A 23,428-nucleotide genomic window follows, 5' to 3' on the forward strand; every position below is an offset into this window, starting at 1 on the left:
TTATACACAGAAGTAAGTTTCTTACAAGCCAAAGTCTCATATTTTCTACCCAATTTATAGGAGAGCATTCCATTTACTGCATACGGTCTGATATTAGGTATATAAGATTCGGCATAGTCGATTATAACTCTCTTACTTATTATACGATTTTCATTTATAAAGTGTTAACTTATTGTGTATAGAAACTCCAACAATATTTAAAAATTAATCCGCATGTCCGTCCTACAGACAAAGGACAATTATATGTGATCACTTTTATTTCAAGTTTTTTTTTTTTTTTTGTTGTTTGTTAACTAGAAACATTTTTCTCTATTAAAACCAAATAATTGTCATTTTGATATAAATTTGTTTATAATTCGAATTTGCATTACTAATAACGATAATTTACAAACTTTCACAAATAGTTTTAAAAACCAGAAAAGATTTTTTTAAAATACATATAAATATATGTTTAATACTTTTCCTATAAATAAAAGTAATAATTTTACTTTTTTCTGTATTATAACTTTTCACATAAAAAAACAACAACAAAAACAAGAAACGACAAAACCATCACACCAATTCGGCAATAACAGAAATTAAAAACATAAGAAAAAAACAGCTTCAACAACTTTCTATGACTGTTTTTCTTTAAACTTTTTTCCAACTTTCAGTTTAAATGTTTGTATATGAGTTGCCAAATAATGGCTTAAGTTATATGATGTTGTTGTTGCAACTTTAACAAATTTCCGTTTCCGTTGTTATTTTTTTGGTTATTGTTTTGTTTTTGTTGTTGCTTTCATTTCAGTTAACCAATTCAAAATATTTTTGTTTTTTTTTCATATATTTTGTACACAAGTTGAATGTATGTATAAAAATATGAACAACTGTAGAAAAATCTATAAGCTTTTTTACGATTTTATTTTTGGGGGAAGAAGGTTGCAGTTGGATGTTGCCAAAAATTATTTGTCGTTTTGTTATTATTTTTTTGTTGTTCATTTTAGCTTAATATGCCTTTTATTACTGTTAACTTTTAACGACAGGAAAAAACTATGTAGTGTTATGTGATTGGCAACAGCAACAACAAAAAGGTAAATGTAAGCAGCACGTAACTTTAACAGATATTTGACATTTCCGATTTTTCATTTATATTATGGCTGTTGTTAAAGATAACTTTCAAAGTGTTATTACTTCTGTTTTTGTTTTTTTTTTAATAATACAAAAATCGGGAGTTTTTAACTTTATTACTCATTTAACTAAACAATTTTTGTTAAATTTTAAACTTTTGTATTAAATTATTATTTATTAACTAAACATTTTAAATGGTTATTGATTTATTTTATAACATTTAAATAAATTTAATTTTTAAATCCATTTCTTTTTTATAACAATTACATATTTTAATAAAATTTCAGATATTTAATTTTAAATTTATACCATGCTCATGTGAAACCATAAAAATTTCCTAAAAAAAGAAAAAATTCAATCAATCATAATTCAAAAGCAATTAGAATTCAGTCATCCAACTGACCATTATATTCTTATGAAACTCATGAGCTCTACTATGTATAATCCTCTATGAACTAAATTTATAAACTTTTTCATAAACATATTCATAGTTTTTTATAAACCATATTTTTTAGATTTTAAAAACCAAAACTAAACTAAATAAAATGAACAAAATAAATTGAAGTTAGTAGTATTTTATTGATGCATATGTTTTTTCTACAAATAAAAAATTATTAAATAGGGTGGTTAGATGAATTAAAAATGTTATATTTTTTTAGTTCGTTAATGTTTCATTCGCTTATTAAATCTACTGATTAATACAAAACTTTTCAGAAGAGAAATGCCTGTACAGTGCTTCGATTAAATTGTATAAAACTTTTTAATAATCTAAATCATAAAAAGATACATAGAGAAATTGATCTATGGAACCACTAAAATTGTATGAAGTAACACTAATTATGAATAAATAGGTCCATAAGAAAATAATTGCATGAACAGATTCAAAGAAGAATTTAGAACCAATAGAGAAAATAGTAAAGCACTGGATATATGTATGCATCAAGAAAAATGAGAAAGCGAGTATCATAAATATTTCCCCCCAATTTATAACACTTAAAAGGATTTCTAATACAATCATTATGTGGAGCATAAGAGTAAATGGGCCTCGATTTTCACATTTTTCACAATTTTTTCTTTATGATGTTCAATGGTAGCTAATCTTATTGGAGATTTCAACGGTAGGGTAGCAGTCTTGCCAGGTCAAAATATGAAAGTAGATTAAATATTTCCGTTTAACGTGGACTCCAGTAGGTAAGTGGTTAGTGTTCTAGTCTTTTAGACCGGAGGTGGTTGGTTTGATTCCCAAAGAGCGCAAATCAGACAAGATAGAGACCTAAATTTTTTCGGATTTTGTGTATATGTACATCCTTCTTTCAAACTAACTAAGTCGTTCATAACTCGGGATCGTTATAATAAGCAAACATTAATACATGTGTAAACTAGCTGAAATCATTAATTGACTTAAAACCTAAATCATTGAATTATTTTAGAAATTGTGTTCCATAACTAGACGCGTATTAGTGTATAGTTGGGTATGATACCCTACAACAGTGTGGATTAAGATTTGGATTATGTTTTAATTAATATAATATAATTTGTTTTTTACTTCAATTCCAGAATATTTTTACATATTTTTGTATGGGGGCTAGGGTTAAATGAGGCCCGATAATTACAAAACTAGTGTCGATAAGTTTTGTTATTTTGGTTGATATAATAGAACATTTAACGTAGTTATGAGCCGAAAGCTCTATTCGGTGCTACGGTTGTATAGGGTCTAAAAAAATGATGAACCATTTTCAGTAGCGTTTGGCCTTAAACTAAAAGGATACTATGTACAAAATATCATCAAATTATCTTAAAAATTGCTGCAGCGTGCACGCATATAGACAGACAGACAGACAGACAGACAGAGGGACAGACATGTTAAATACACAGAAAATTATATCATAATAAGGTAACGAAATATTATGTAAACCGTTAACGAAAAAATATAACTCAAAACTACAGAAATTTAATTCTTATAAGAATTGATATATCAACGGATTTTCCTAATATTTCAAATTTAATTTTAGTGAAATTAATGTGTTGAATTAAATAAATTTCATTATATTTACATTTATTCAATGCCATGTGTGTTTATTTCTTATAGGTTAATATTGAATTTAAAAGCGAAGTTTGTTAATAGATAACATAAGTGCATGTAAGTGTTCAAGACTTTAACTTTAAGTATTTTCTTCAAATGTAATATTAAAAATTATTTTAATATAATATTATTTGTATTCCAGATGATTGTTATAATGGTATTTTTAACATATTTTTATCGCCAACCTTTTTTAGCAGTTTTTTTACACCGCGAGCATAACCTTATACAAGATTTATCAAACGAGACTCTCGGCGAAAACTTATTATTAACTTATCACACATTTGCTAAAAACCTTAAAAACGAATTTTTACTTTTAAAATGTTTTCATAATACTTGCTTTAATATTCATTTACTTATACCCGTAATTTGTCGTATAATAAATTTATACTTTTAATTAATTTATATAATAAATTTGTTTTTCAAAAACATTTTCTTTATATTTACTATTTACTAAAAGACAAAAACTTAAGGAAAAAATCTGAAATATGGAATAAAAATTTCGTTGGCTGTAAAATAATAAAATCTCTTTATATTTACACCCCATTTTGTGTAGTAGTCTTCCTCCTCAAGGTTAGAGATTAAATTTACTTTTATTAAATAATCAATAAAAAAATAAAACTTTAAGATATTGACAAAATAAAAATTTAACATTCAAAAAAATGTCACGCATATAAAATATTTCCTTTAAACCTACCTCTAGTACATGTATATGAGTTCCTAAGAAATTTTCACATAACAATTGTTATTTTTACACAATAAATTTCGTAGTAACATAACCTCGTTATCTTAAATAAAAAACATTATTGAATATGTTTAATATTGAATAAGAAAGTAATAACAAAAATATATGAAACTTTAAAAATTTAATTTAAATTATAATCTTATTATTTTTTTCTGTCTTTTGTTATTTTTTATATGGGTCAACAGAAGAGTATATAAGAAGGATTTAAATATTATATATTTTTTGGCTAAAGCTCTCTTAAAATCGATTTAATAAAAGAGTTATTACAATCGTCGGTATATAAAGTCATCACATGTTTTCAATTTGGCTGCATTTTTTGGGGAATTTTTATACCCTTGATGGGGATATATTGATTTTGTCATTCCGTTTGTAACAGATCGAAATATTTATTATTGATCCACAAAAGTATATATGTACATTCTTGTACAATTCTAAGACGACCTAGCAATGTCTGTGCGTCCGTCTGACTGTCAGTTGAAATCACTTTTTCTCTAACAAGTTTTATGTGGATCGGTTTATAATTGACTGTACTACTCACATACAGTTCCCTCCAATATATGACTAACGCCCATTACTGGCTTAATATACGATCTAACAATGTCTGTCCGTCCGTCTGACTACCTGTTGAAATCACGTTTTCTCTAACAAGTTTTATGTGGATCTATTTATAATTGACTATACCACTCACATACAGTTCCCTCCAAAATATGACTAACGCCCATTACTGGTTTAGTATACGCTAAAATTTTATTTGACATTCAATACACAGAAGTACGTTTTTTACAAACCAAAATCTCAAAATCAACGTAATGTTTATAGAACGCATTCCATTCTTATATACCCACCATCAAGGTGGGTATATAAGATTCGCTATGGTCGAATATAACACACTTATTTATTTTTTGGTAGTTTTGAAATTATATTTTTTGCACTGGTAACGTTTCTGGAGATACTCATGCACCTTAAATTTAAGAAATCTTTTGTTCAATTTTATACCCTACAGGAGACAAAAACGTGTAAAATAATGACCTAAAATGAAGTTTTGTAAGTAAATTTTAACCTCATACATAGCAATTAGAGCCTTTTCAGGGTAATTTCTACTGTAAAAGGGTATCATGTAGGTTATTTTGATCGTCTTTATTTTCTTAATTGTTTATTAGTTGGTTTTATTTTGTTCATATTGTAATCTAGCAATTTTGTTTTTACAATTTCCAAAAGAACCATTGTAAAAATGCAGTTTTACACTTGAATTGTTTTTAGACTGATTTCAATCTGTTTTTCTAGTTTTTTCTATTATACAGTTTATTTTTTATTTCTTAAACAATGTGTTCATTTTTCTGTGTTTTATCCTACATTTTTTCGCAAAGTTTTTTTTTACAATTTTACTATAGATATAATGACGACGTCGACGTAGAATATGATGATGACGATGCTGCTACTACTATCACTTTGCTAAAAGTAGCTTTGGCATAAAGTAGAGGTCGCTGTATCACAAAACAAAGGACACAAAAACAAAATTGGCTAAAAGAAATATTAGAAGAAACTTTGTCTGGGTATATGTATTTGTATATTATTTGTCTGTTTGAATAAAATAAAAAAAGGGGATTATTATTCTTACTTTCAATTTGTGGCCATTCAAAAGAGCAAAAACCAGATTAATATCCCGGCTAACATTAAGTCAGGATGAACAATCACAACAACTAACAATCTGCCATTCAACCAGTTATTATACTTTGTTTGTATGTATGTCTGTGTCATGAATATGTTAAAAATTAGTCTGGCTAGTTGATATTGTTATGGGCTTGGCTAGCTGGCTACTCCAACTCCATCATCAATTCACAACTCATTTGCTCGAGTTCATTTTAAAAGTCATTTTAGTCCCCTGTGAATATAAAAGGATTTCTTTTTTTTTTTTTGTTTTACAGTAATTTTTGTCTTCACATTTCTAAAGGCATAACAATGAAATTTCAAAAAAAGGATTTTTTTATGATTTCATTTCGTTTCTTGTAGCTTTTATACTTAAGGGAGTTTGCTGGGATGGCATATGTTTTATTGTCAAATGGACCAATGTATCCTTTATATTGTAGTCAGAATTGGAGTAGTAAAACGATTTGGGTAATGAATGAAAACGATTAATTATTATTGAACAATAGCAGATAAACGTATCTTGAAAGGTGGCATAGAATTTTATTATTAAATATATATTTTTTTATTAAAAATCATGTAAGCAATGGAATATTTAAAATAGTTTTTAAAACTATATTACAAAGTATAAATTTAAATGGTATTAATTTTAAACATTTTATGAATATAAATTTATTATTTCTTTAGCAATGGATGATAAAAATTAAATTATTAAGAATATTTAATTTGCTATGAAATTTCGTAATAATTTGTAATTAAATACAAAGACTTATCAGATTGTAAACAATGTAAAAGCAACACCAAAAAAGAGTTAATTGTAATTTCTAGGCCCTCAAAGTTTTTGGGCCACAAAAATTTTGAACATATAAAATTAAAATACTTCGTCATCAAGATGAGAATTTAAAAAAAGTAAAAAAGTAAAAATATTTTTTAAGTGTTAAAAAATTTTTACAAATACTTCTATAAACTATACGTATACTTAATATTTGTAATATCAATATATCATTAACACGTACACGCACAGGTGTCGTTAATAAAAAAAGTGCAATTTTACATTAAGTGTTGCCAGGTTAGTCATTTCAAGGGTAAATTTTGTTTACTACATAGCCTCAAAACGTATGTTTTAGGTTCAAGATTTTTCAACTTTGTTTTCGCATTTTTCCAGCCTTTTAATAACTAAAGTTTTCAAATTTTCATTATATATTTTAGAAGTTATCATAACAACATTTACAAAAATATTCAGATTTAAAAATTTAAAATGATTTCGTAACAAAAGTATTATTTATTAGAAGAAAATTTCGATTTTAATTACAATAAATTTTTTTGACATTTATATGTTTTATAACATTTTATTGATTTCGGGCAGGCATCAACAATTGTAACATAAAATAAACAAGTTTGGTAGATATGTATATTCTTTTTTAAAAGAAATCATTACAATAGGAAATAATGTATAGTCGAGCGTGGCCGATACATTTGAACAATTGACAAAAAACTAATTAACTGAAAGAGACTTTAGAGGTAAATATGGACCGATCTCCATCAAATTTTGTGCATTTATTGGTGCTGTTTCATAATATCCGCGCACGTTTTGAACATGTCAAAAGTTTCAACATTGCCTCATAGAGTAAATTAAAATTCCGAACGCAAGATAGTCAGAGCCGGAGAAAATTATCACTTTTTTTGCAAAAATTACACGTAGACCCCAATTTTTAGGCCCATTAATAAAAGTACAAGACTTTGGGAAAAGAGATACGTGTCATTTTAGCTTATTTGTGTATATCTCGTAGTAGTCTGTATTAAAATCTACGGACACTACTATGAAAAGAAGAAGAAAAAGATCAATTGCTAACCGATTCATACGACATTTTTTTCTTGTTTTAAATCTTATATAAATACATGTTCTTCTTTTATAAATGGCTATTCAAACCACACTTCGGAAGAACTTTTTGTATGAGAGATAAGTGAAATATTGGACCAATTTGTAATATTCTAAATTCCTTATTGGGGCTCTACTTTACCCAAATTATTTCCAAAAATTATTTTGATGTTCATGAAATTACACTTCAGGATAAATCTAAAACATGACAATAATTTTTAAATGAAGTGATCCCTAACGACCTCAGTACATATCAGAGAGCTACAAAATTTACTTTAAATTAACGTTACGTGTTGTACTAATGTTAAAATTTTAAATAGTTGAATATAACATTCTTATTTACTAGAAATTTAAAGTATTTTGATTGATTTATTTCCTTTGTATGCCATATTCATTTATTCTTGTATTTCTTAAATAATTTCACCATGAGTCTTCATGTGATCTACAAAGCGTGATAACAGTATTATCCTCTGTTCCTTGATACAATTAATCAACTAATCCGTTATAATTGTTAATGGTTTATTGTGAGAAAATTTCCTTTTAGCCAATTTGCATAAAACGATTTGCTCTTTTTTTATTATTTCTAATAACAAATATTTATTTTGTCTTTTTTTTTCTTTTGCTGTTGTTTTGCCTATAAAACTCTCGGTAAATTACTTATTTCCCTAACATTGCTACTAACTTCTCTACAACCACAAACAATATTTGCATTTTTATAAATTGTTTTATGTTTTTTTTTTTTTTGTTCTACTACTCCGTACAAACAAGCAGAGAAAAATTACATACATAAATGAACATAAACCATGTGTACATGAGATAACAGTGGAGGTCAAAAGTGGGAATTTTAAATCATTTTCAAACATTCTGCTCAAAAATTTCAAAAAAAGGAAAATTATTATTTTGTTGAAATTGTTTAAATTTACATAGAAGTGGCGAAAAGTAACACGTTATAGATAACTGTATTAACTCCATGTTGTTAAAAATTTAAATTTCACTTAGTCAATAAATAAAATGTTTGACTACTTTTGTTCTCTATTGTAAACATGCTAGTATATGTAGTTGAAATTCTAATGGCAAACAAATATTAAAACTCATATCATGTACTTTTTTTTTTGTTCCTTCATACTTCTTAGTGATTTGCATAAGTGTAGTGTAAGTAGTACTTTTCTCTTGATGTTCATTTTTTTCATTCTCTTGTTTCTGTTTTATTTGCATGTATTTATGAGTCTATGTCAGTGTGTTTATGTGTAAAGTCCTTGTATATATAACTCGGCCAGGAATTATTAGATTTTCTTTAAATTTTTTATACACGTTTGTAGTTTTTTTCTTCTCAGTTGATTTTCAGTTTTCTTTTACTGTTGAAAAAAATAATAAAAATCACACAGTTTCTCTTTTCCTTTTGCTACAAATATTTTTAGCACTTTTGCCTTTTGTTGTTCATGCATATGTTACCGTTTATTTACGGTTCATTTGAAAATCAATTTTATTTTTACACATTCAATTGCAAGTTGTTTTTTTTTTCTTATTTCTGTTCCTTTTGTGTATTTGTATAAGTAATTTTAACAAACACAATGACATGCAGACTCATGCATAACCCAGTAGTTTAATGATGAGTCAATCTAACCCTTTGACTGACGTTTAGATACATAAACATTTATTTTTGAATCAATTGACACCTGTAGTGCGTATAGAAAGTTAAACGTTACTTAAGTTATCCAAAAAAATCTAGTGGGACATTAATCAACGTTAAAGTGTCTTTATATAAGTAGATGATTTAAACTGTTCTTATGTGCGGTACCTAACAAAAAATAATTAAACATACTTCCTACAGTTGATATCTTTCTACTTTTCGATCTACTTATATAGATCTAAATCATTAGTTCGAGCCTTCTGACATATACTGCAGGAATGTCCATATGTGTATATGTACGATTTCATTACCATATTCTTCATGATACATGGTAATTTAAAGATTTATGTTTTACGTTTAAGAAATCATTTTATTAAAAACTGTATTCGTTTTCAATTCATTTCTCCTTCAATTTTACGAGTTCTTTTTTTTTTAAGGCAAAGAGGTTAGAAAAATGTAAAACATAAAAAAATAATTTACTTCACAACACTCTAAACATTAAATAATTTATGTTTGTTGTTTTATTACTGTTGTCTATAAATGTCTGATGTTTTTATGTTATAATGTTAAGGATTTTCGTACATATATTACGTTTGACAAGTGATACTCTTAAATAAATCTTGTATAAAATGTTTAAAAATAATGATTTATTAATTGATAAAGGTTATGATTTGTATGACCTTGGTAATTGTGATAATGATAATCAATTGTAAAAGGGATAGACAAAAATGTTGATGCAAATAAAAATCAGCAAATAAAAATTATTATATATACCTTTATAAAGTTTTGAGTTACTAAGCCAAATATTTTATTCTAAAATAAATTAATTGAAAAACTCACAATACAATAAAAACTATACGTTAGTCATTAAAACTAAACTAGAACTGAACTAGAACTGAACTAGAACTAAACTAGAACTAGAACTGAACTAGAACTGAACTAGAACTGAACTAGAACTGAACTAGAACTGAACTAGAACTGAACTAGAACTGAACTAGAACTGAACTAGAACTGAACTAGAACTGAACTAGAACTAAACTAGAACTGAACTAGAACTGAACTAGAACTGAACTAGAACTGAACTTGAACTGAACTAGAAACGATATAAATTTCTAATTAAAATATAACAACTTGCTTACGTACACGTGAAATTTTATAATATTTTATCACCAACATCTAGTTTTCTCACCACTATCTTATATATAAATCTAATTTTTCAAAATACTAATACAAATTTATTTTTACAATTATTTTTCCCAAAATTTTCTATAAATTTCAAAATTTTAAATTGTGCAGCTCACGTCTAAAATGGCACGAAATGTTTCTACACTGTTGCCTGTTTGTTTGTTATTTACCTTGGCTTTGCACTTTGCCAGCTGATTTATGGACCATTAAATTTATGGTAACTTTAATCTAAGTATTTTACTCGTTGTCTTTAGAATTTAGAGCTTCTTAAATATAAAATATTTTACAAAAAAAGATAAAAAAATCGTTAATGTTTTCTTCCAACAAACTGCATGCAAAAACTAAAAGTCAAGGCAAAAAAAAATCGGGGGCACAACAAGGAGTAAAAACAACAACAGCAGCAGGAACAGCAACAACAATAAAACAAAATGGTTAAAATGAAACACACACAAACATATGGAGCAAAAACACTACGAGTAACTGAAGCAAGGAATTTGAAAAATTTTGTTTGCTGGAAGCAAAAAAAGTGCACTGAGAAAATGCTAAAAGCAGAAGTTTGTTTGCACCTGTTTTTATTTATTTTTTTCTGGCACAATTTAAAGCCGACTTAACAGTATCTGTTGTTGGGAGAGGGCAAACCAGTGCCTAAGTTTTAGCTTAAAGTTGTTGCATTTTACTTATTTAAACAATATTTTTTGTTTCCATTTTAGGTCGTTTTTCTATGCCTGCAAGTAGGGAGCATTAGGTATACCTTATGTAATTTATACCTTAATGGGAATTTGTTTAAATGTTCAGTCTGGACTTTTATAAATTTTAACCTTGATAGTTTGCTAGAAATTGTAAATAAAACTCACCAATATTTATTACTGTTTGTATCTATTTCTAAAAGTGTTTGCTATTTCCTAAAAATTTATGGGAAATAAATATGTTAAAATTATTTAACAAAATTTCTTGAAAGTCACAAAAAAAAACAAATATTTTAAATCTTGACCATATTTTAATATGTACACCTGTATTTGTAAGGAATAAATACGTAGACATTTATACATTTAAGTATTTTTGAAAAATAATGATTTATTTTTCTTTTGACTTTTAAATGCTCTTTTATGTTTAATTTAACTTAAATTTAAGTTGTCAGAAACATTCTCTTTTTGTATTTTGTTCATATTTACTGCTAAATTTGACATTTAAATTGACAATATTGTTTCTTTTCGATTTGTCTTTTTCATATCTGATATGACTTTTGTGACTTTTGTGAAAATACAGTGTGTAATAAAATTTATATACATTATTATGTTATTTATTTAAAATTATGGTTACAAGTCAGAAATAAGTTGAAAGGGCTATTTTAAAATTATTATTAGGAATCTTATAAGTTCTAGAACTAAAATGGAACAGAACTAAAACTTTTGCAGATTTTGGTGATACTTTATATGGGAGGTGCCATGCCTACTTCCAGACATACACAAAATCGGTTCAGCAATTTAGGAAATCACATTCATTTGTATATGTATAGATATGTTATTCAAATTTGCCCACTGTTTTGAAACGTGTGCATAATGTCTTTACCAATAATTTGTAGCATACAATGTTTTTTATTTTTATCGTCAGTATGTCAGACATTTATTTAATGCACTTGAAACTAAGTATCTTTTGTTTTACAAATTGTTGCTGTAACTATATGATACTATTATTTTCTGACTAGATGTTAAAAATTTTCAGTAAATTTGTAGATTTTAATGCATGTACTTTAAAGTAAATATTGTGAAAATAAAACAAATGATTATTTGTTAAGGAATAGTAATGTGAAATGTATCATAGACGAATAAGAAAAGAAAGAAAACTTAAAATATTTTAGAAATTGTTGGAAAATGGTTTAGTGCGAAATATTATTAATACATTTGCTACAATAAATGGGTACTTGTCACTTTTGAAATGTGTTACCTGTTAATTTGATATTCTTTTTTCAAATTCATTGTTTAAAACAAATATTTAAATACATTTATACTTATATAAGTATAAAGTAAGTATTGTATGTGTGTAAGTGTTTTGATGATAATATTTTCGGTTGGGCACTTCTGTAATTATGATGTTATAAGAAAATTTGTCATGTCTATCCGTCTGTATGTCTGTCTCTCAGACACTTACAAGGAACTGCCTGTGGTTTAAAATAAATTTATAAATTTGTATAATAAAGATACTAAATGTAGCATACAAATTAGTTTGAATTTTATTTATATCATCTGTTTAGAAATTTACACACACACATCCATATACATATATGTTTGTAAATTTCTACAAATCTATATTTCTTGTGCTCTGACAAACTTATTGTGGTATTTTTGTTTAAGTGTAATTATTATCAAATATATTCACACAGACTTACAATTGCATCGAAACACATACACAAACAATTGTTTTACCTGAGGCTTTAAAACTAATTAATATTTTTTTGTCTTTTATTCTTCTTGATATTGTTCAAATTTAATTATTAGTTAAACACACAATGCAGTCAGAATTTTCATGAAAATGACTATAAAAGAACAATAAATACAGAACTAAGTAATGAATCTCGACAATATTTTTTTAATAATAAAAAATTTGAAATAAAATTTTAATATTTTATTAAATTTGTGAAGAATTTTTAGTGGTATACCATAATCGGTTATAATGGTTAAAAAGAGATTTAAATTATTTGTCGAAAAAATAATATTAAGATTGACATTTAGAGTAATAATATAATTAACATTTACATTATCAATAACAGTAATAATCAGTATTGCCAAGAGCATCAGAAATGAAAGAATTCAATACAATGCTTCTATTAATAGCATAAATAACTTTAGTGAGAGAATATAAGTAGTTTTTGAACCGATTAAGTCTATTTGTACGCCTTACATGTTGCAACGTTCAAAATAACTTGACAAAGCCTATGGAAACGGTTAAACGGATCCCATACAACTGAAGCCCCCGAAAGGGCTTTTCAGTTCTATTGAGTCAAGTACAATTATGCATAGTACCAAACTTTTTCTTGTCATCTTTAAAATTACGTTATATTGTCATCAAATAAATGGCCAAAACATTTTTCTTTTTGGGTAGATTTTATTTTGTTCATAGGAATATAAAACTAATTTATCTAAGATCATTTAAGAAAGAGATACTGCCGGAAATGAAAGTTGCCAAACAAATAGAGTTCATAATATTTTCTATAATATTTAGTAATCAGAATGTTTTTGTAAATTCTTTTATCATAACTTCTTAAATATATATTGAAATTTATAAAATATTAACCTTATTTAGTAAAATGATTTATATGCTCTACTTAATATTAGCAATATTTCATAAAAAATTTCATTTTTTTGTTTCAATTTCATTAAAGGAATATTTATAATCCTCATATTAAATCAATAATGATTTGTTATTTTTAATTCTCAAGCTTTTGTTAAAAGTTAAGAAATCTACTAATTTTCAAAAAAAAAAAAAAAAAAAATCAAGTAATTTTTTTTCTTATCTACTTTAATTTAAATACAAACATATTTTCTATAAATATACAATATTCAAATATAATAAAAATTGATTTTTTAATCAAAACGATTTTTCTTAAAAGTCAAGCATGAATTATTCATAAAGTATATTCTTCATAAAACTATTACAAAACAAAATAAACTTTTCAATGCATACATAAACACACAAACATTCATATATCCATACATACATACATATGTATTAAAGTTATATAGATGTAGTAACAGGGCTCAAACACAAAATTTAAATTTCTTAAAAAGATTTTTTAAGTAGAAAGAGTATTTTGTAGTTAACACAAGACACTAAAGTCCTTATTTAAAAAAAAAACTTATTTATATATGTTTTATAAATCAAATGAAGTCTTGTCTTTTATAAAATATAATGCTGTTTATGGAATAATTTTCTGATATTTTCTTTTTTATACCCTACACCACTTTACTGAGGAGGGTATATTGGGTTTGTGCTGATGTTTGTAACATACAAAAATATTCGACCTATACCCATTTTAAAGTATACCAATCGGCTTAGAATCGTTTTCTGAGTCGAATAAGCTATGTCCGTCTATCCGTCCGTGTGGCTGGCTGTCCATGTAAACCTTGTGCGCAAGGTACAGGTCGCAATTGGATGAAATTTGGCACAAACGTTTTATTTGGCATAAGGACAAAGCCTATTCTGAGCTCATAATTATGTTAAATATACAGGTATAACGATAAAATGTATCACAACTAAGTTTTATAGAACAATTTAATATTGAAGATAAATGCTTTACTATAAAAAATAAATAACATTTATTATGCATAACTGGTGTGGGGTATCATATGGTCGGCCACGTCCGACTATAGTTTCTTACTTGTTATTCCCTCTATTAGTCCCCACGATTCTTATAATCACACTGAATTTTGCGAGAACTTAAAGTCATTCTAAGCTTAAGATTTGGCTTTATAAATCCATTTGAGGAGTCTACAAAACTTCTGTAACAAGGGTATTTTGTACATTTGAAAAAATAAAACTAATCTTTATTCTCTCTTTCATTTGTTTCAAGCAAAAGTCACCAAATTTCATTACGCCAAATATCAAACATTTAAACCGATCTCAGATCATTATTTCTTAAATTTACATGGAAAACAGCACCAAAGCATGGTCTAAGCTTTTAAAAAATACTATTGGCACAGAAAATATTGTTATTTTATATAGTTAATACACTACATTTTTAAGAATATCATATAGGAATAGGTTTTGCTACAAATTAGTGGTCCAAACAACATTATTTTTCTTACAGAGGTTTTCCATTTTATTGATACTGTTTAAACTTATTTATAGAATTGAGTTTTTTGAAACCTGAGTTAATCTCACTTGAAATTATCGTTAAATTGTGCAATTTTTGTAATTTTAGGGCTTTACTAATATGTACATATGTATTGTATAAACATTTTTACATTATTTCAAACATGCATATGTAACCAAGTAAAATGTAATTTTCCTTAACAAATGTATTTGGCTGTTCTTGTTTTACACCCTACAACAAAGTCTGGGCACAACAATCTTTTACGGTTTATTAATATTCTAAATATTTCTTTGAATATTGTATCTTTAATCAAATGAAATACAATTGAAAGTTTTTATTTCAATAAACCACAAAAATATTTTCCATTTTTTTGAACATGTTATAAATATGGTCGCCTATGATCCATCATAATTTTCAAAACACTTTATACGATTAACTTTGCCATAGTTTACCCAAAAATCTTACATAAAACCAAATTTTCTTAGAATTGAATAGAAAAAGAATACATAAGAAAATGTTTTTCACTTACCATGTGTTTTTGTTAGCAGTGCTAAGAAATAACTGCATAATATTTGTATAAAATCCATATTTCATCAGTGAGATATAGTTGTAAATCGGTAGTATATTGCTAGAACGTAGTTAAAGGAAGTTATTTTCACCTCCTACTCTAGTTAGAAGTGGATGCAGCAAACCAAACACAGCAATGACTCAGTCAAGAAGTCATTGTCAAGACAATGAACGTACAAATAAATACACAAAAGAGCTGAGAAAGCACAACAATCAAGCTGTGATATTTCTTCAATAATATTTGCTTATTATTTTTATGATTATTTCTATTTGTATTTTTTATGATTGTAGATATGTATATTCTCATCCAATAGAATTCATATCAGTTTAATGTGATGTATTCCTTTTAACAAATTTAATAACCAAACATTATTTTGAATTTAAAGACTTTCACTTTACTGTAATAAGAGAGAAAAATTAGAAGAAAATTTTGTTAGTTTTAAATAAATATTTATAGAAAAAAAGAAATTATGTTATTTAAATTCTAAACTTATTTGTTTCAACATACATACGTAAAGAAAATTAGGATTTAAATATTTTTTTAATTTAAAAATAGCACTTCTATAAACACACTCAAACTCAGTTTAATTATGATTATTGTTGTTATTATGATTATTATTTTCAACATAAAACACTCCAGGATTCCCACATTTATTCTCTTAAAATCTACAATTTTCAAAACCAAAAACTATGCAATACTTGAAATACTATAAATGTTGCAGGAATGAATATTTTTGCTTTAGTTTTTCGTAACTTGAAAGCAAATAAACTCGTATATGTATACAATCCTACATACTACATACCACATTTTTCAACATATAGACATACATGCATATGTATGTATATAATTTAAGTTCAGTTCATTTGTAGAATACGGTTGGAGTAAAATGTAGTTAAGTATTGTGGAACTTTAATATTGGTGTATGTTTTTTTATTTATGTTGGTGTGTGTGTGTGATTTATATATACACACATATGTATATGTATTCCAAAAATCCATTTTCATTTCAGTAACTCAAACAATCCCATAGTTTTTGCCTTCAGAGCAAACCTTTTACACACACTTATGGAAAATTTCATATACTTATACACACAAACATTTACTCATACTTTTCAAAGTAACGAACTAACTAAATGACCTAAACAAACCGACAGTTAAACAAATAATAAGGATTTTTATTTTCTGATTTTAATAACAATTTTGGGAAAATGTGCAAAATATTGACTGAAAATACTTGATACTTTGTATTTTAAAATTAAGTTTACTTTAATATTTACTTAGCAACAAAGTTAATTTTTTGTTATGTCTTTTTTTGAAATATTTTAATTAACTATTTAAAATAATATTCTGTTCTAGTTCTGTAGAAGCGTTATGGAGTCGACGTACGTTCTATGGAACGGTAATGGAACTATTTATTTCATCAATATTTTTAATTAAAAAGAGAATTTTTCGAAAACTTTTATACAAAAATTAGAATTAAAAAAATAAGAAACGATAGAACTTATTTTTATAAAAACATTTTTCAATACAAATTTTTCGAAATTTTTCAAGTATAATTTTTCCGAAAATTTTTATAAAAGCAAACACAGCAAAAACTTAACACCAAAAGTAAGTAAAATTCGAGAGAAAGGCTACTTCCCTGCTAATAAGTTGCTTTGTAAGTTGAGTTATATATATAGAACAATTTATGAAAAAATTTTAAAAAAAATACAAATTCGACACAGACAGTATTTGAACGTGGAACATTCCGTCTCACAGTTCGCCATAATCTATCTATATACTTGATTGTTTTATTCGGAGTCAAATAATGGTTTTTGCTACAAATATTATTTTCTTTTCAAATTGCCTAAAAATAGAGAAATTGAGAAAAAGTAGTAGTTTTAGATTTTACCTACAAAGTAAGTCTTTAAAAAGTTATTCATGGTAGCCATAGTAAGTAAAGTTTTTCCTGGGAACTATTGACAAGTTTTGCAACTTAAACGATATTAAAGAATAAGAAATATAAGAATACAGAACTACTTTGCCTTTGATAGTTCTCCAAGGATTCTTATAAATGCAAGTACTATAAATACAGGTCTGTTCATGCAATACCTTAAATATTAAAACAAACAAAACAATATCCAATTGTGTGCAAAATATGAATTAAGGTGGCCCTTGTATAATTTTAATCAATTTTTTATAGGAGAAATAAATATCATTTTAAAATCTTTTGCTCGATTGAAAAAAAAAAAAAAAAACTTTTTTTCCTTAATATAGTTTTAAGGTGGATCATAGGGCAACTAAAGTAACCAATGCACTTTTTGAACATTAATACTAATACATGGGCCACTAAAGTCTGCTTTAAAATAAAGCTGCCTGCTTCTTTAAAAAAAAAGAAGAATCTGTCTAATGTTTTAAAACTCACACACTATTGTTTAATTCTTTCTTTATGCATGTGAATTTATTTGGAATAATAACAATAACAAATATGTTTTATTTTTATTATTATTAGTTTGTTGGAAGAAATTTGTAGTAAAAGTTGGATAGAACGACACAAATGAAACCAAAGAGACAATATTTTTCTGTATAGGAATGTATGACTTTGGTACGTACGTTAGGGATATAACTATTGACAATGTTTGCAAGTTGGTGGTAAAGCAAAATTTTATAAAGTACGACGTTATTTTTTTAATATAAATATTTACACATTTGTTTATTAAAATCAATTTCGAATTCTAAAGCTCAGATTTTTCTATTAAATATTTTTTAAGAAATTAAATCCAGTAAAATAGGCGTATAAGTATCCAAGGTATGATTGAAACAAATATGATCATAAAACTCAACTCAAACTTATAGTCTTAAGAAAATAGCAACAAACAAACAAAAAATTTTCATTACTTATACAACATATGCCATCACGTGGTGATATGCCAAAAAATTACAAAAATTGGGATATTCCCCAATGTACATTATAAAATAAAATAATTTACGAAAAAGATCTAAAATTGTGCACTATTATGAATTAACACATGGTAGCATTAAACAAAAATAGTAGGATGGCAAATATTTATAAGAAAGTAAAGCATAATATCTAATAATAATCTATATATATTATCTATATTATTATTAATTTTTTTTAAATTTAAATTTAAGTTTAAAAAAATAAGTATTTAAAAAAATGTAGTTTTATCAAAATTTGCAATAATATACATTAATACTCACCGAATTAAACAAAATTTTTGAAAAATTACTTTAAAAAAAGTATTTTTAATTGGGAAAAAATACGAGTCCTTAATGTTTTTAATTTTATTTTTAATATATCCATAAAAACATTTTATTATCTCCTTATAAAATATGTCGGTCTGGTACTCTAAATTTTTAGTTCTTTTTCTTATTACTCAAGCAGTTAAATGCAGTTGTGTGTCCTTAGACATATTTTTGTTTGTATGTTTATAGTAAAATTTTAACTTTAATTACTTTTAGTTATTTTTATTTTTCTTTTTTTGTTTCAGGAGAACAAATTATCAGCAGATTTAATAAGAAAATACAACACAGATTGCATTGATATGTATGTGCAAATAAAGAGTATTAAAAAAAATGTTTTAAAAACTTAAAAATAATATAGATTTTCATGCCCCACTGATAGTTGTGGCGCAAAACAAATGGCCCTTTTGTCCGCCCAAAGAAGAACCTATTAAAATTCACGATTTTGCATTATTTTTTTCAAATATTTGGTTTTTAAAAAATAGTTCATATAAAACTTGCAATAAAATCGAATTTATAATTAATTTTATATAATAAAAAGATTCTATATAAAAATGGAATTTATTTCAAGTTTTTTAATACAACGTAAATTTTGAAAGAATATATATTCAAAATTTTCTATAAAAATGATAATACATTAGACATTTTCTATAAAAACTATAATTTATTAAAAATGTTTAATAAAGAAAAGAGTGTTCTAAAATATTTTCTATAAAAAAAACAAAATTTATCAAAAATTTTCCAAAATTAAGTCCATTTATCAAAAATTGTCAATAAAAAAGAAAATGTATAAAAAGTCTCCCAAAAAAGGAGGATTTATCGAAAAAATTTTATAAAAAATATTTTTTTTTTTTAATTTTCTATTAAAATTTGTAAGAATTTATCAAACATGTTCTGCTAAAAGAAAGTTTATTAAATAATTTCTAAGAATTTAAAATTTTTCCAAAAATGTTTATAATTTCATACAACAATTTGGTTAACCAGAACGTATACTTGATTTTAAAATATATGTCTATCTATATATCACGTATACGCCTTAATAGAAGTGAACTAAAAAAATTTCAACATTTAATGTGTCACCATAAAAGTGTAAAAATATAGTAGAAAAATACGTCATTTAAAACTGACCTTTGTGATAATTTATTATTTTCCATTTTCCTTTATGTTTTTAATTTCTATTGTTGTTTTATAACCTGATTTTAATTTCTGCGAGTACTTTGCATTTTTCATTTAATGTCAAGTCATGAATGTAATTGAGATTTCTTTTCTTGTTATTTGCCTTTTCTCATTTATTTTTTCTATACTTTGTGTTGTTGCTTCCCTGCCATCAATTTTGAGTTTTATTTTGGATACATGAACTAAATAGTCACTATTTAGTCTCAATATTCTGTTTCTCAGTTCTATTACTTTTCAATTTTTATGCTATTTTTGTTTAATTTTTGTTCGAATTAATATGTCAAAAGGAAACGTAAATGATAATAATTAGATAATACACCAACAAAATAATTGAATGCAGAATTACTTTTGCCCATAAAATTTGGAAGGAGAAGAGTAAATATATTATTAAGTTTATAGTGATCAGTTGTGAGTATAAATAAAATTTCAAATTATTCACAAAGTTAAAGATAAGAAAAATTAAGAAAATATATTAAAAAGAGTGTAAAATTAGAAACATTTAAAGATTCTGGGATTTTTTCCAATTTCATACTTTTCATACTTTTTTTTATAAAAATGTGACACAAAACCGAAAAGAAAACGACTCATCAAGTAAGTATTAAACAGGCAGAACAGTTTCTTTCGAACAGGATCACTTTTCATTCACTCAGATTATATGGAATTAGATTGTTTTAAGCGTTAAGCTGTTACCTTATGGTCACAACTTGGATAGAAATTGTTGGCAGGGTTTTACTGTATGAACGTTTGTCATTTTGTTCGCTATGAATCATGGTAAGTTTATTTTACACATACTCGTTTACTTATACAAACACACATGTAAAAAGTACGTCTACAAGTTTATGTTTGTATTGTAAAAAATGCAGTGAGAAGAAATTACAACAACAAATTGCTAATTATAAAAACAAGCAACAAATTACCAGTTCATTTTAAAAAGGAGTGTAAAAAAGCAATGGAAAGGAAATACCAAATACGGCTATAAAATATGTATTATTGCCGTTACCTTGGTACCTTCTTCGTTCAATGAGGACTTGTACCTCGTATTATTTCCATTAAAAACATGTTGTGTAAAAAACTTTTTAGTAGGAGACATAGTGGAAAAGTAAAGTTTTAATGGAACAATAATTAAATGCACTAATTAAAACCAATAAAAACGGTTTGTTGTTTAAAGGAACTATAATTAAAAACGGTTATTGTGAGTATAAAGTATGGCAATGCAAATATGATAATAATATTTTAGAGGTGAAAGAGTAAAAATTTATGAGAGTCAATTAAACCGATATACACAAACATAACAAAAACTGTCACAAGTGTTAGCCATGACATTTGGAATAACGTAATTAAGTTGAGGAATTATTTCAACTGTGAATATTACAGCTAATTTGTGTATTGCTGTTAAACTATTTACAGCTATTGCTAGTTTGAAACTAACTGTGTAAATAAGATCTGATATTTTGCTTTTTTCTTTATCAGTAGCATCCAAACTAAACATTCTTAGCTTAAAATGCTTTTCCACAATTTTCAAAATTTATATATAAATCTACAGCTTAAAAATATATCGATGAGTTAAAAATTTTATTGTTGAATTTTATATTATTTTCTATTATTCTAATTACTTTTACTTTTTTATCCCAGTAGTAAAAATATTTGCTATTTATATTTAAAATATATATATATTCTTCTAAAAATATATCAATAAATAGTTCTAAACTAAATTCTCAATTTCCCATAAATATCAGTATTAATGAAAGAGAGAGTGTAGTGGGAAAAATATAAATAGTTATACAAATATAATCTTTTAATTATTTTTTTTTTTCGAAATTTCATTTAATTTTCAAATGTTCGTGCACATAACGTATGTGAAAATTCCCATTTGAATCATAAATCACTATAAAATAGACAGATTTTAAAATAGATATTTGCATTTGTATGTTTACGAGATACAAAAATATATTTTTATTTAACAAACATTTTGCAAATATTTATGTATACATACAATTATTACTATGAGTAATCAGATGTACCTAACAGATACATTTGTACTTTATGTACTTGCAAATATACGTTTATGTTAGTATTTAGTTATGTATTTGTTTAAAATATTTTGTTTTCTATTTGAGCAAATTTTGTTTATGTCTCTATATATAATCCCACCAAACACCAAATAAACTAGGAATGTATATGGTTGCATTAGTTTCGCAGTTTAATTGCACTTTTATTTAAGTTTAAAAAATAAATTTTTAGGATATCAAATTATGTGTACTGTTTCGAATTTATAAACTTTCAACTTAAAAAATATCTAGTGTTATTAGTAAATTTTTAATACCAGTTCGACCACTTATTTGATCAAAAATATATTCAATAATACTAGTATGATTTTAAATAAGAGTAGTACCTCAAACTTGAATATATTGCCAACATAAGATTTTATATAATAATGGAGAAACATACACACATTGTTAAAATTTTGCTTATAAAATTTTCTATACATTTGTTTGTCTTTTTATACTCACATGTAAAACATTATGCAACATCAATAGAATGTAGTTATTGGCAACCATTATTATCTATTTATAAATTCCACATTTGGAAATACACAAATATTTATACCCTACACCACTATAGTGGGGAGGGTATTATACGTTTGTGCTGATGTTTGTAACATACAAAAATATTGGTCCAATACCGATCGATTCAGAATCATTTTTTGAGTCGATTAAGACATGTCCATCCGTCCGTCAGTCTGTCCGGCTGGCTGGCTGGCTGTCCATGTAAACCTTGTGCGCAAGGTACAGGCCGCAATTTTCAAGATAATTTGATGAAATTTGGACCAAGAATGTTTTTTGGCACAAGCCCTATTGAAAATGGTTGAAATCGGTCCATTATTTCACCTAGCCCCCATACAACCGTACCTCCCGATTTGAACTTTTTATGCTATAATTACGTCAAATATTCTGCTATCTCTCTAAAAATTGGCACAAATAAGTTTTATATAAGTATAAATGATACTGCAGATTTTCGTAAGGATCGGCTTATATTTGACGCTAGCCCCCATACAAACCCCCCTTCAAAAAATGACTTAAACGTCTAAAATTGACTTGTAACCATTTGTATCGCAACGAAACTCAACAAAACTAATTGTAATTTAGAAATATATCCTTTTCCCAAATTTACCGAGGATCGGCCCATATTTGACCTATATAGAGCCTTATTTAGAAATTTTAGTTTTTTATCAATAAATGGCTTAAATATTTTGGAATTATGGTAATATTCAACATAAAAGTTTCTTTACAAAAAATAAATCATTATCCTCATGGTGTAAGGTATTATATGGTCGGCCATGGCCGACTATACTTTCCTACTTG

General features: G+C 25.8%; 1 protein-coding gene across 1 annotated transcript in view; it reads right to left on the bottom strand.

Moving 5' to 3' along the window:
• Positions 1–23,428, bottom strand: part of LOC111683180 (carbonic anhydrase-related protein 10) — an 86,125-nt gene that overhangs the window by 44,791 nt on the left and 17,906 nt on the right. Inside the window, exon 2 of the mRNA XM_046946533.1 lies at positions 15,610–16,045. Within this exon, the coding sequence (XP_046802489.1) occupies positions 15,610–15,667 (58 nt within the window). The 5' untranslated portion in view covers positions 15,668–16,045. The remainder of the gene's footprint in view (positions 1–15,609; positions 16,046–23,428) is intronic.

Source organism: Lucilia cuprina, chromosome 3 (genome assembly GCF_022045245.1).
Source record: "Lucilia cuprina isolate Lc7/37 chromosome 3, ASM2204524v1, whole genome shotgun sequence".
NCBI classification, from domain to species: Eukaryota; Metazoa; Arthropoda; class Insecta; order Diptera; family Calliphoridae; genus Lucilia; species Lucilia cuprina.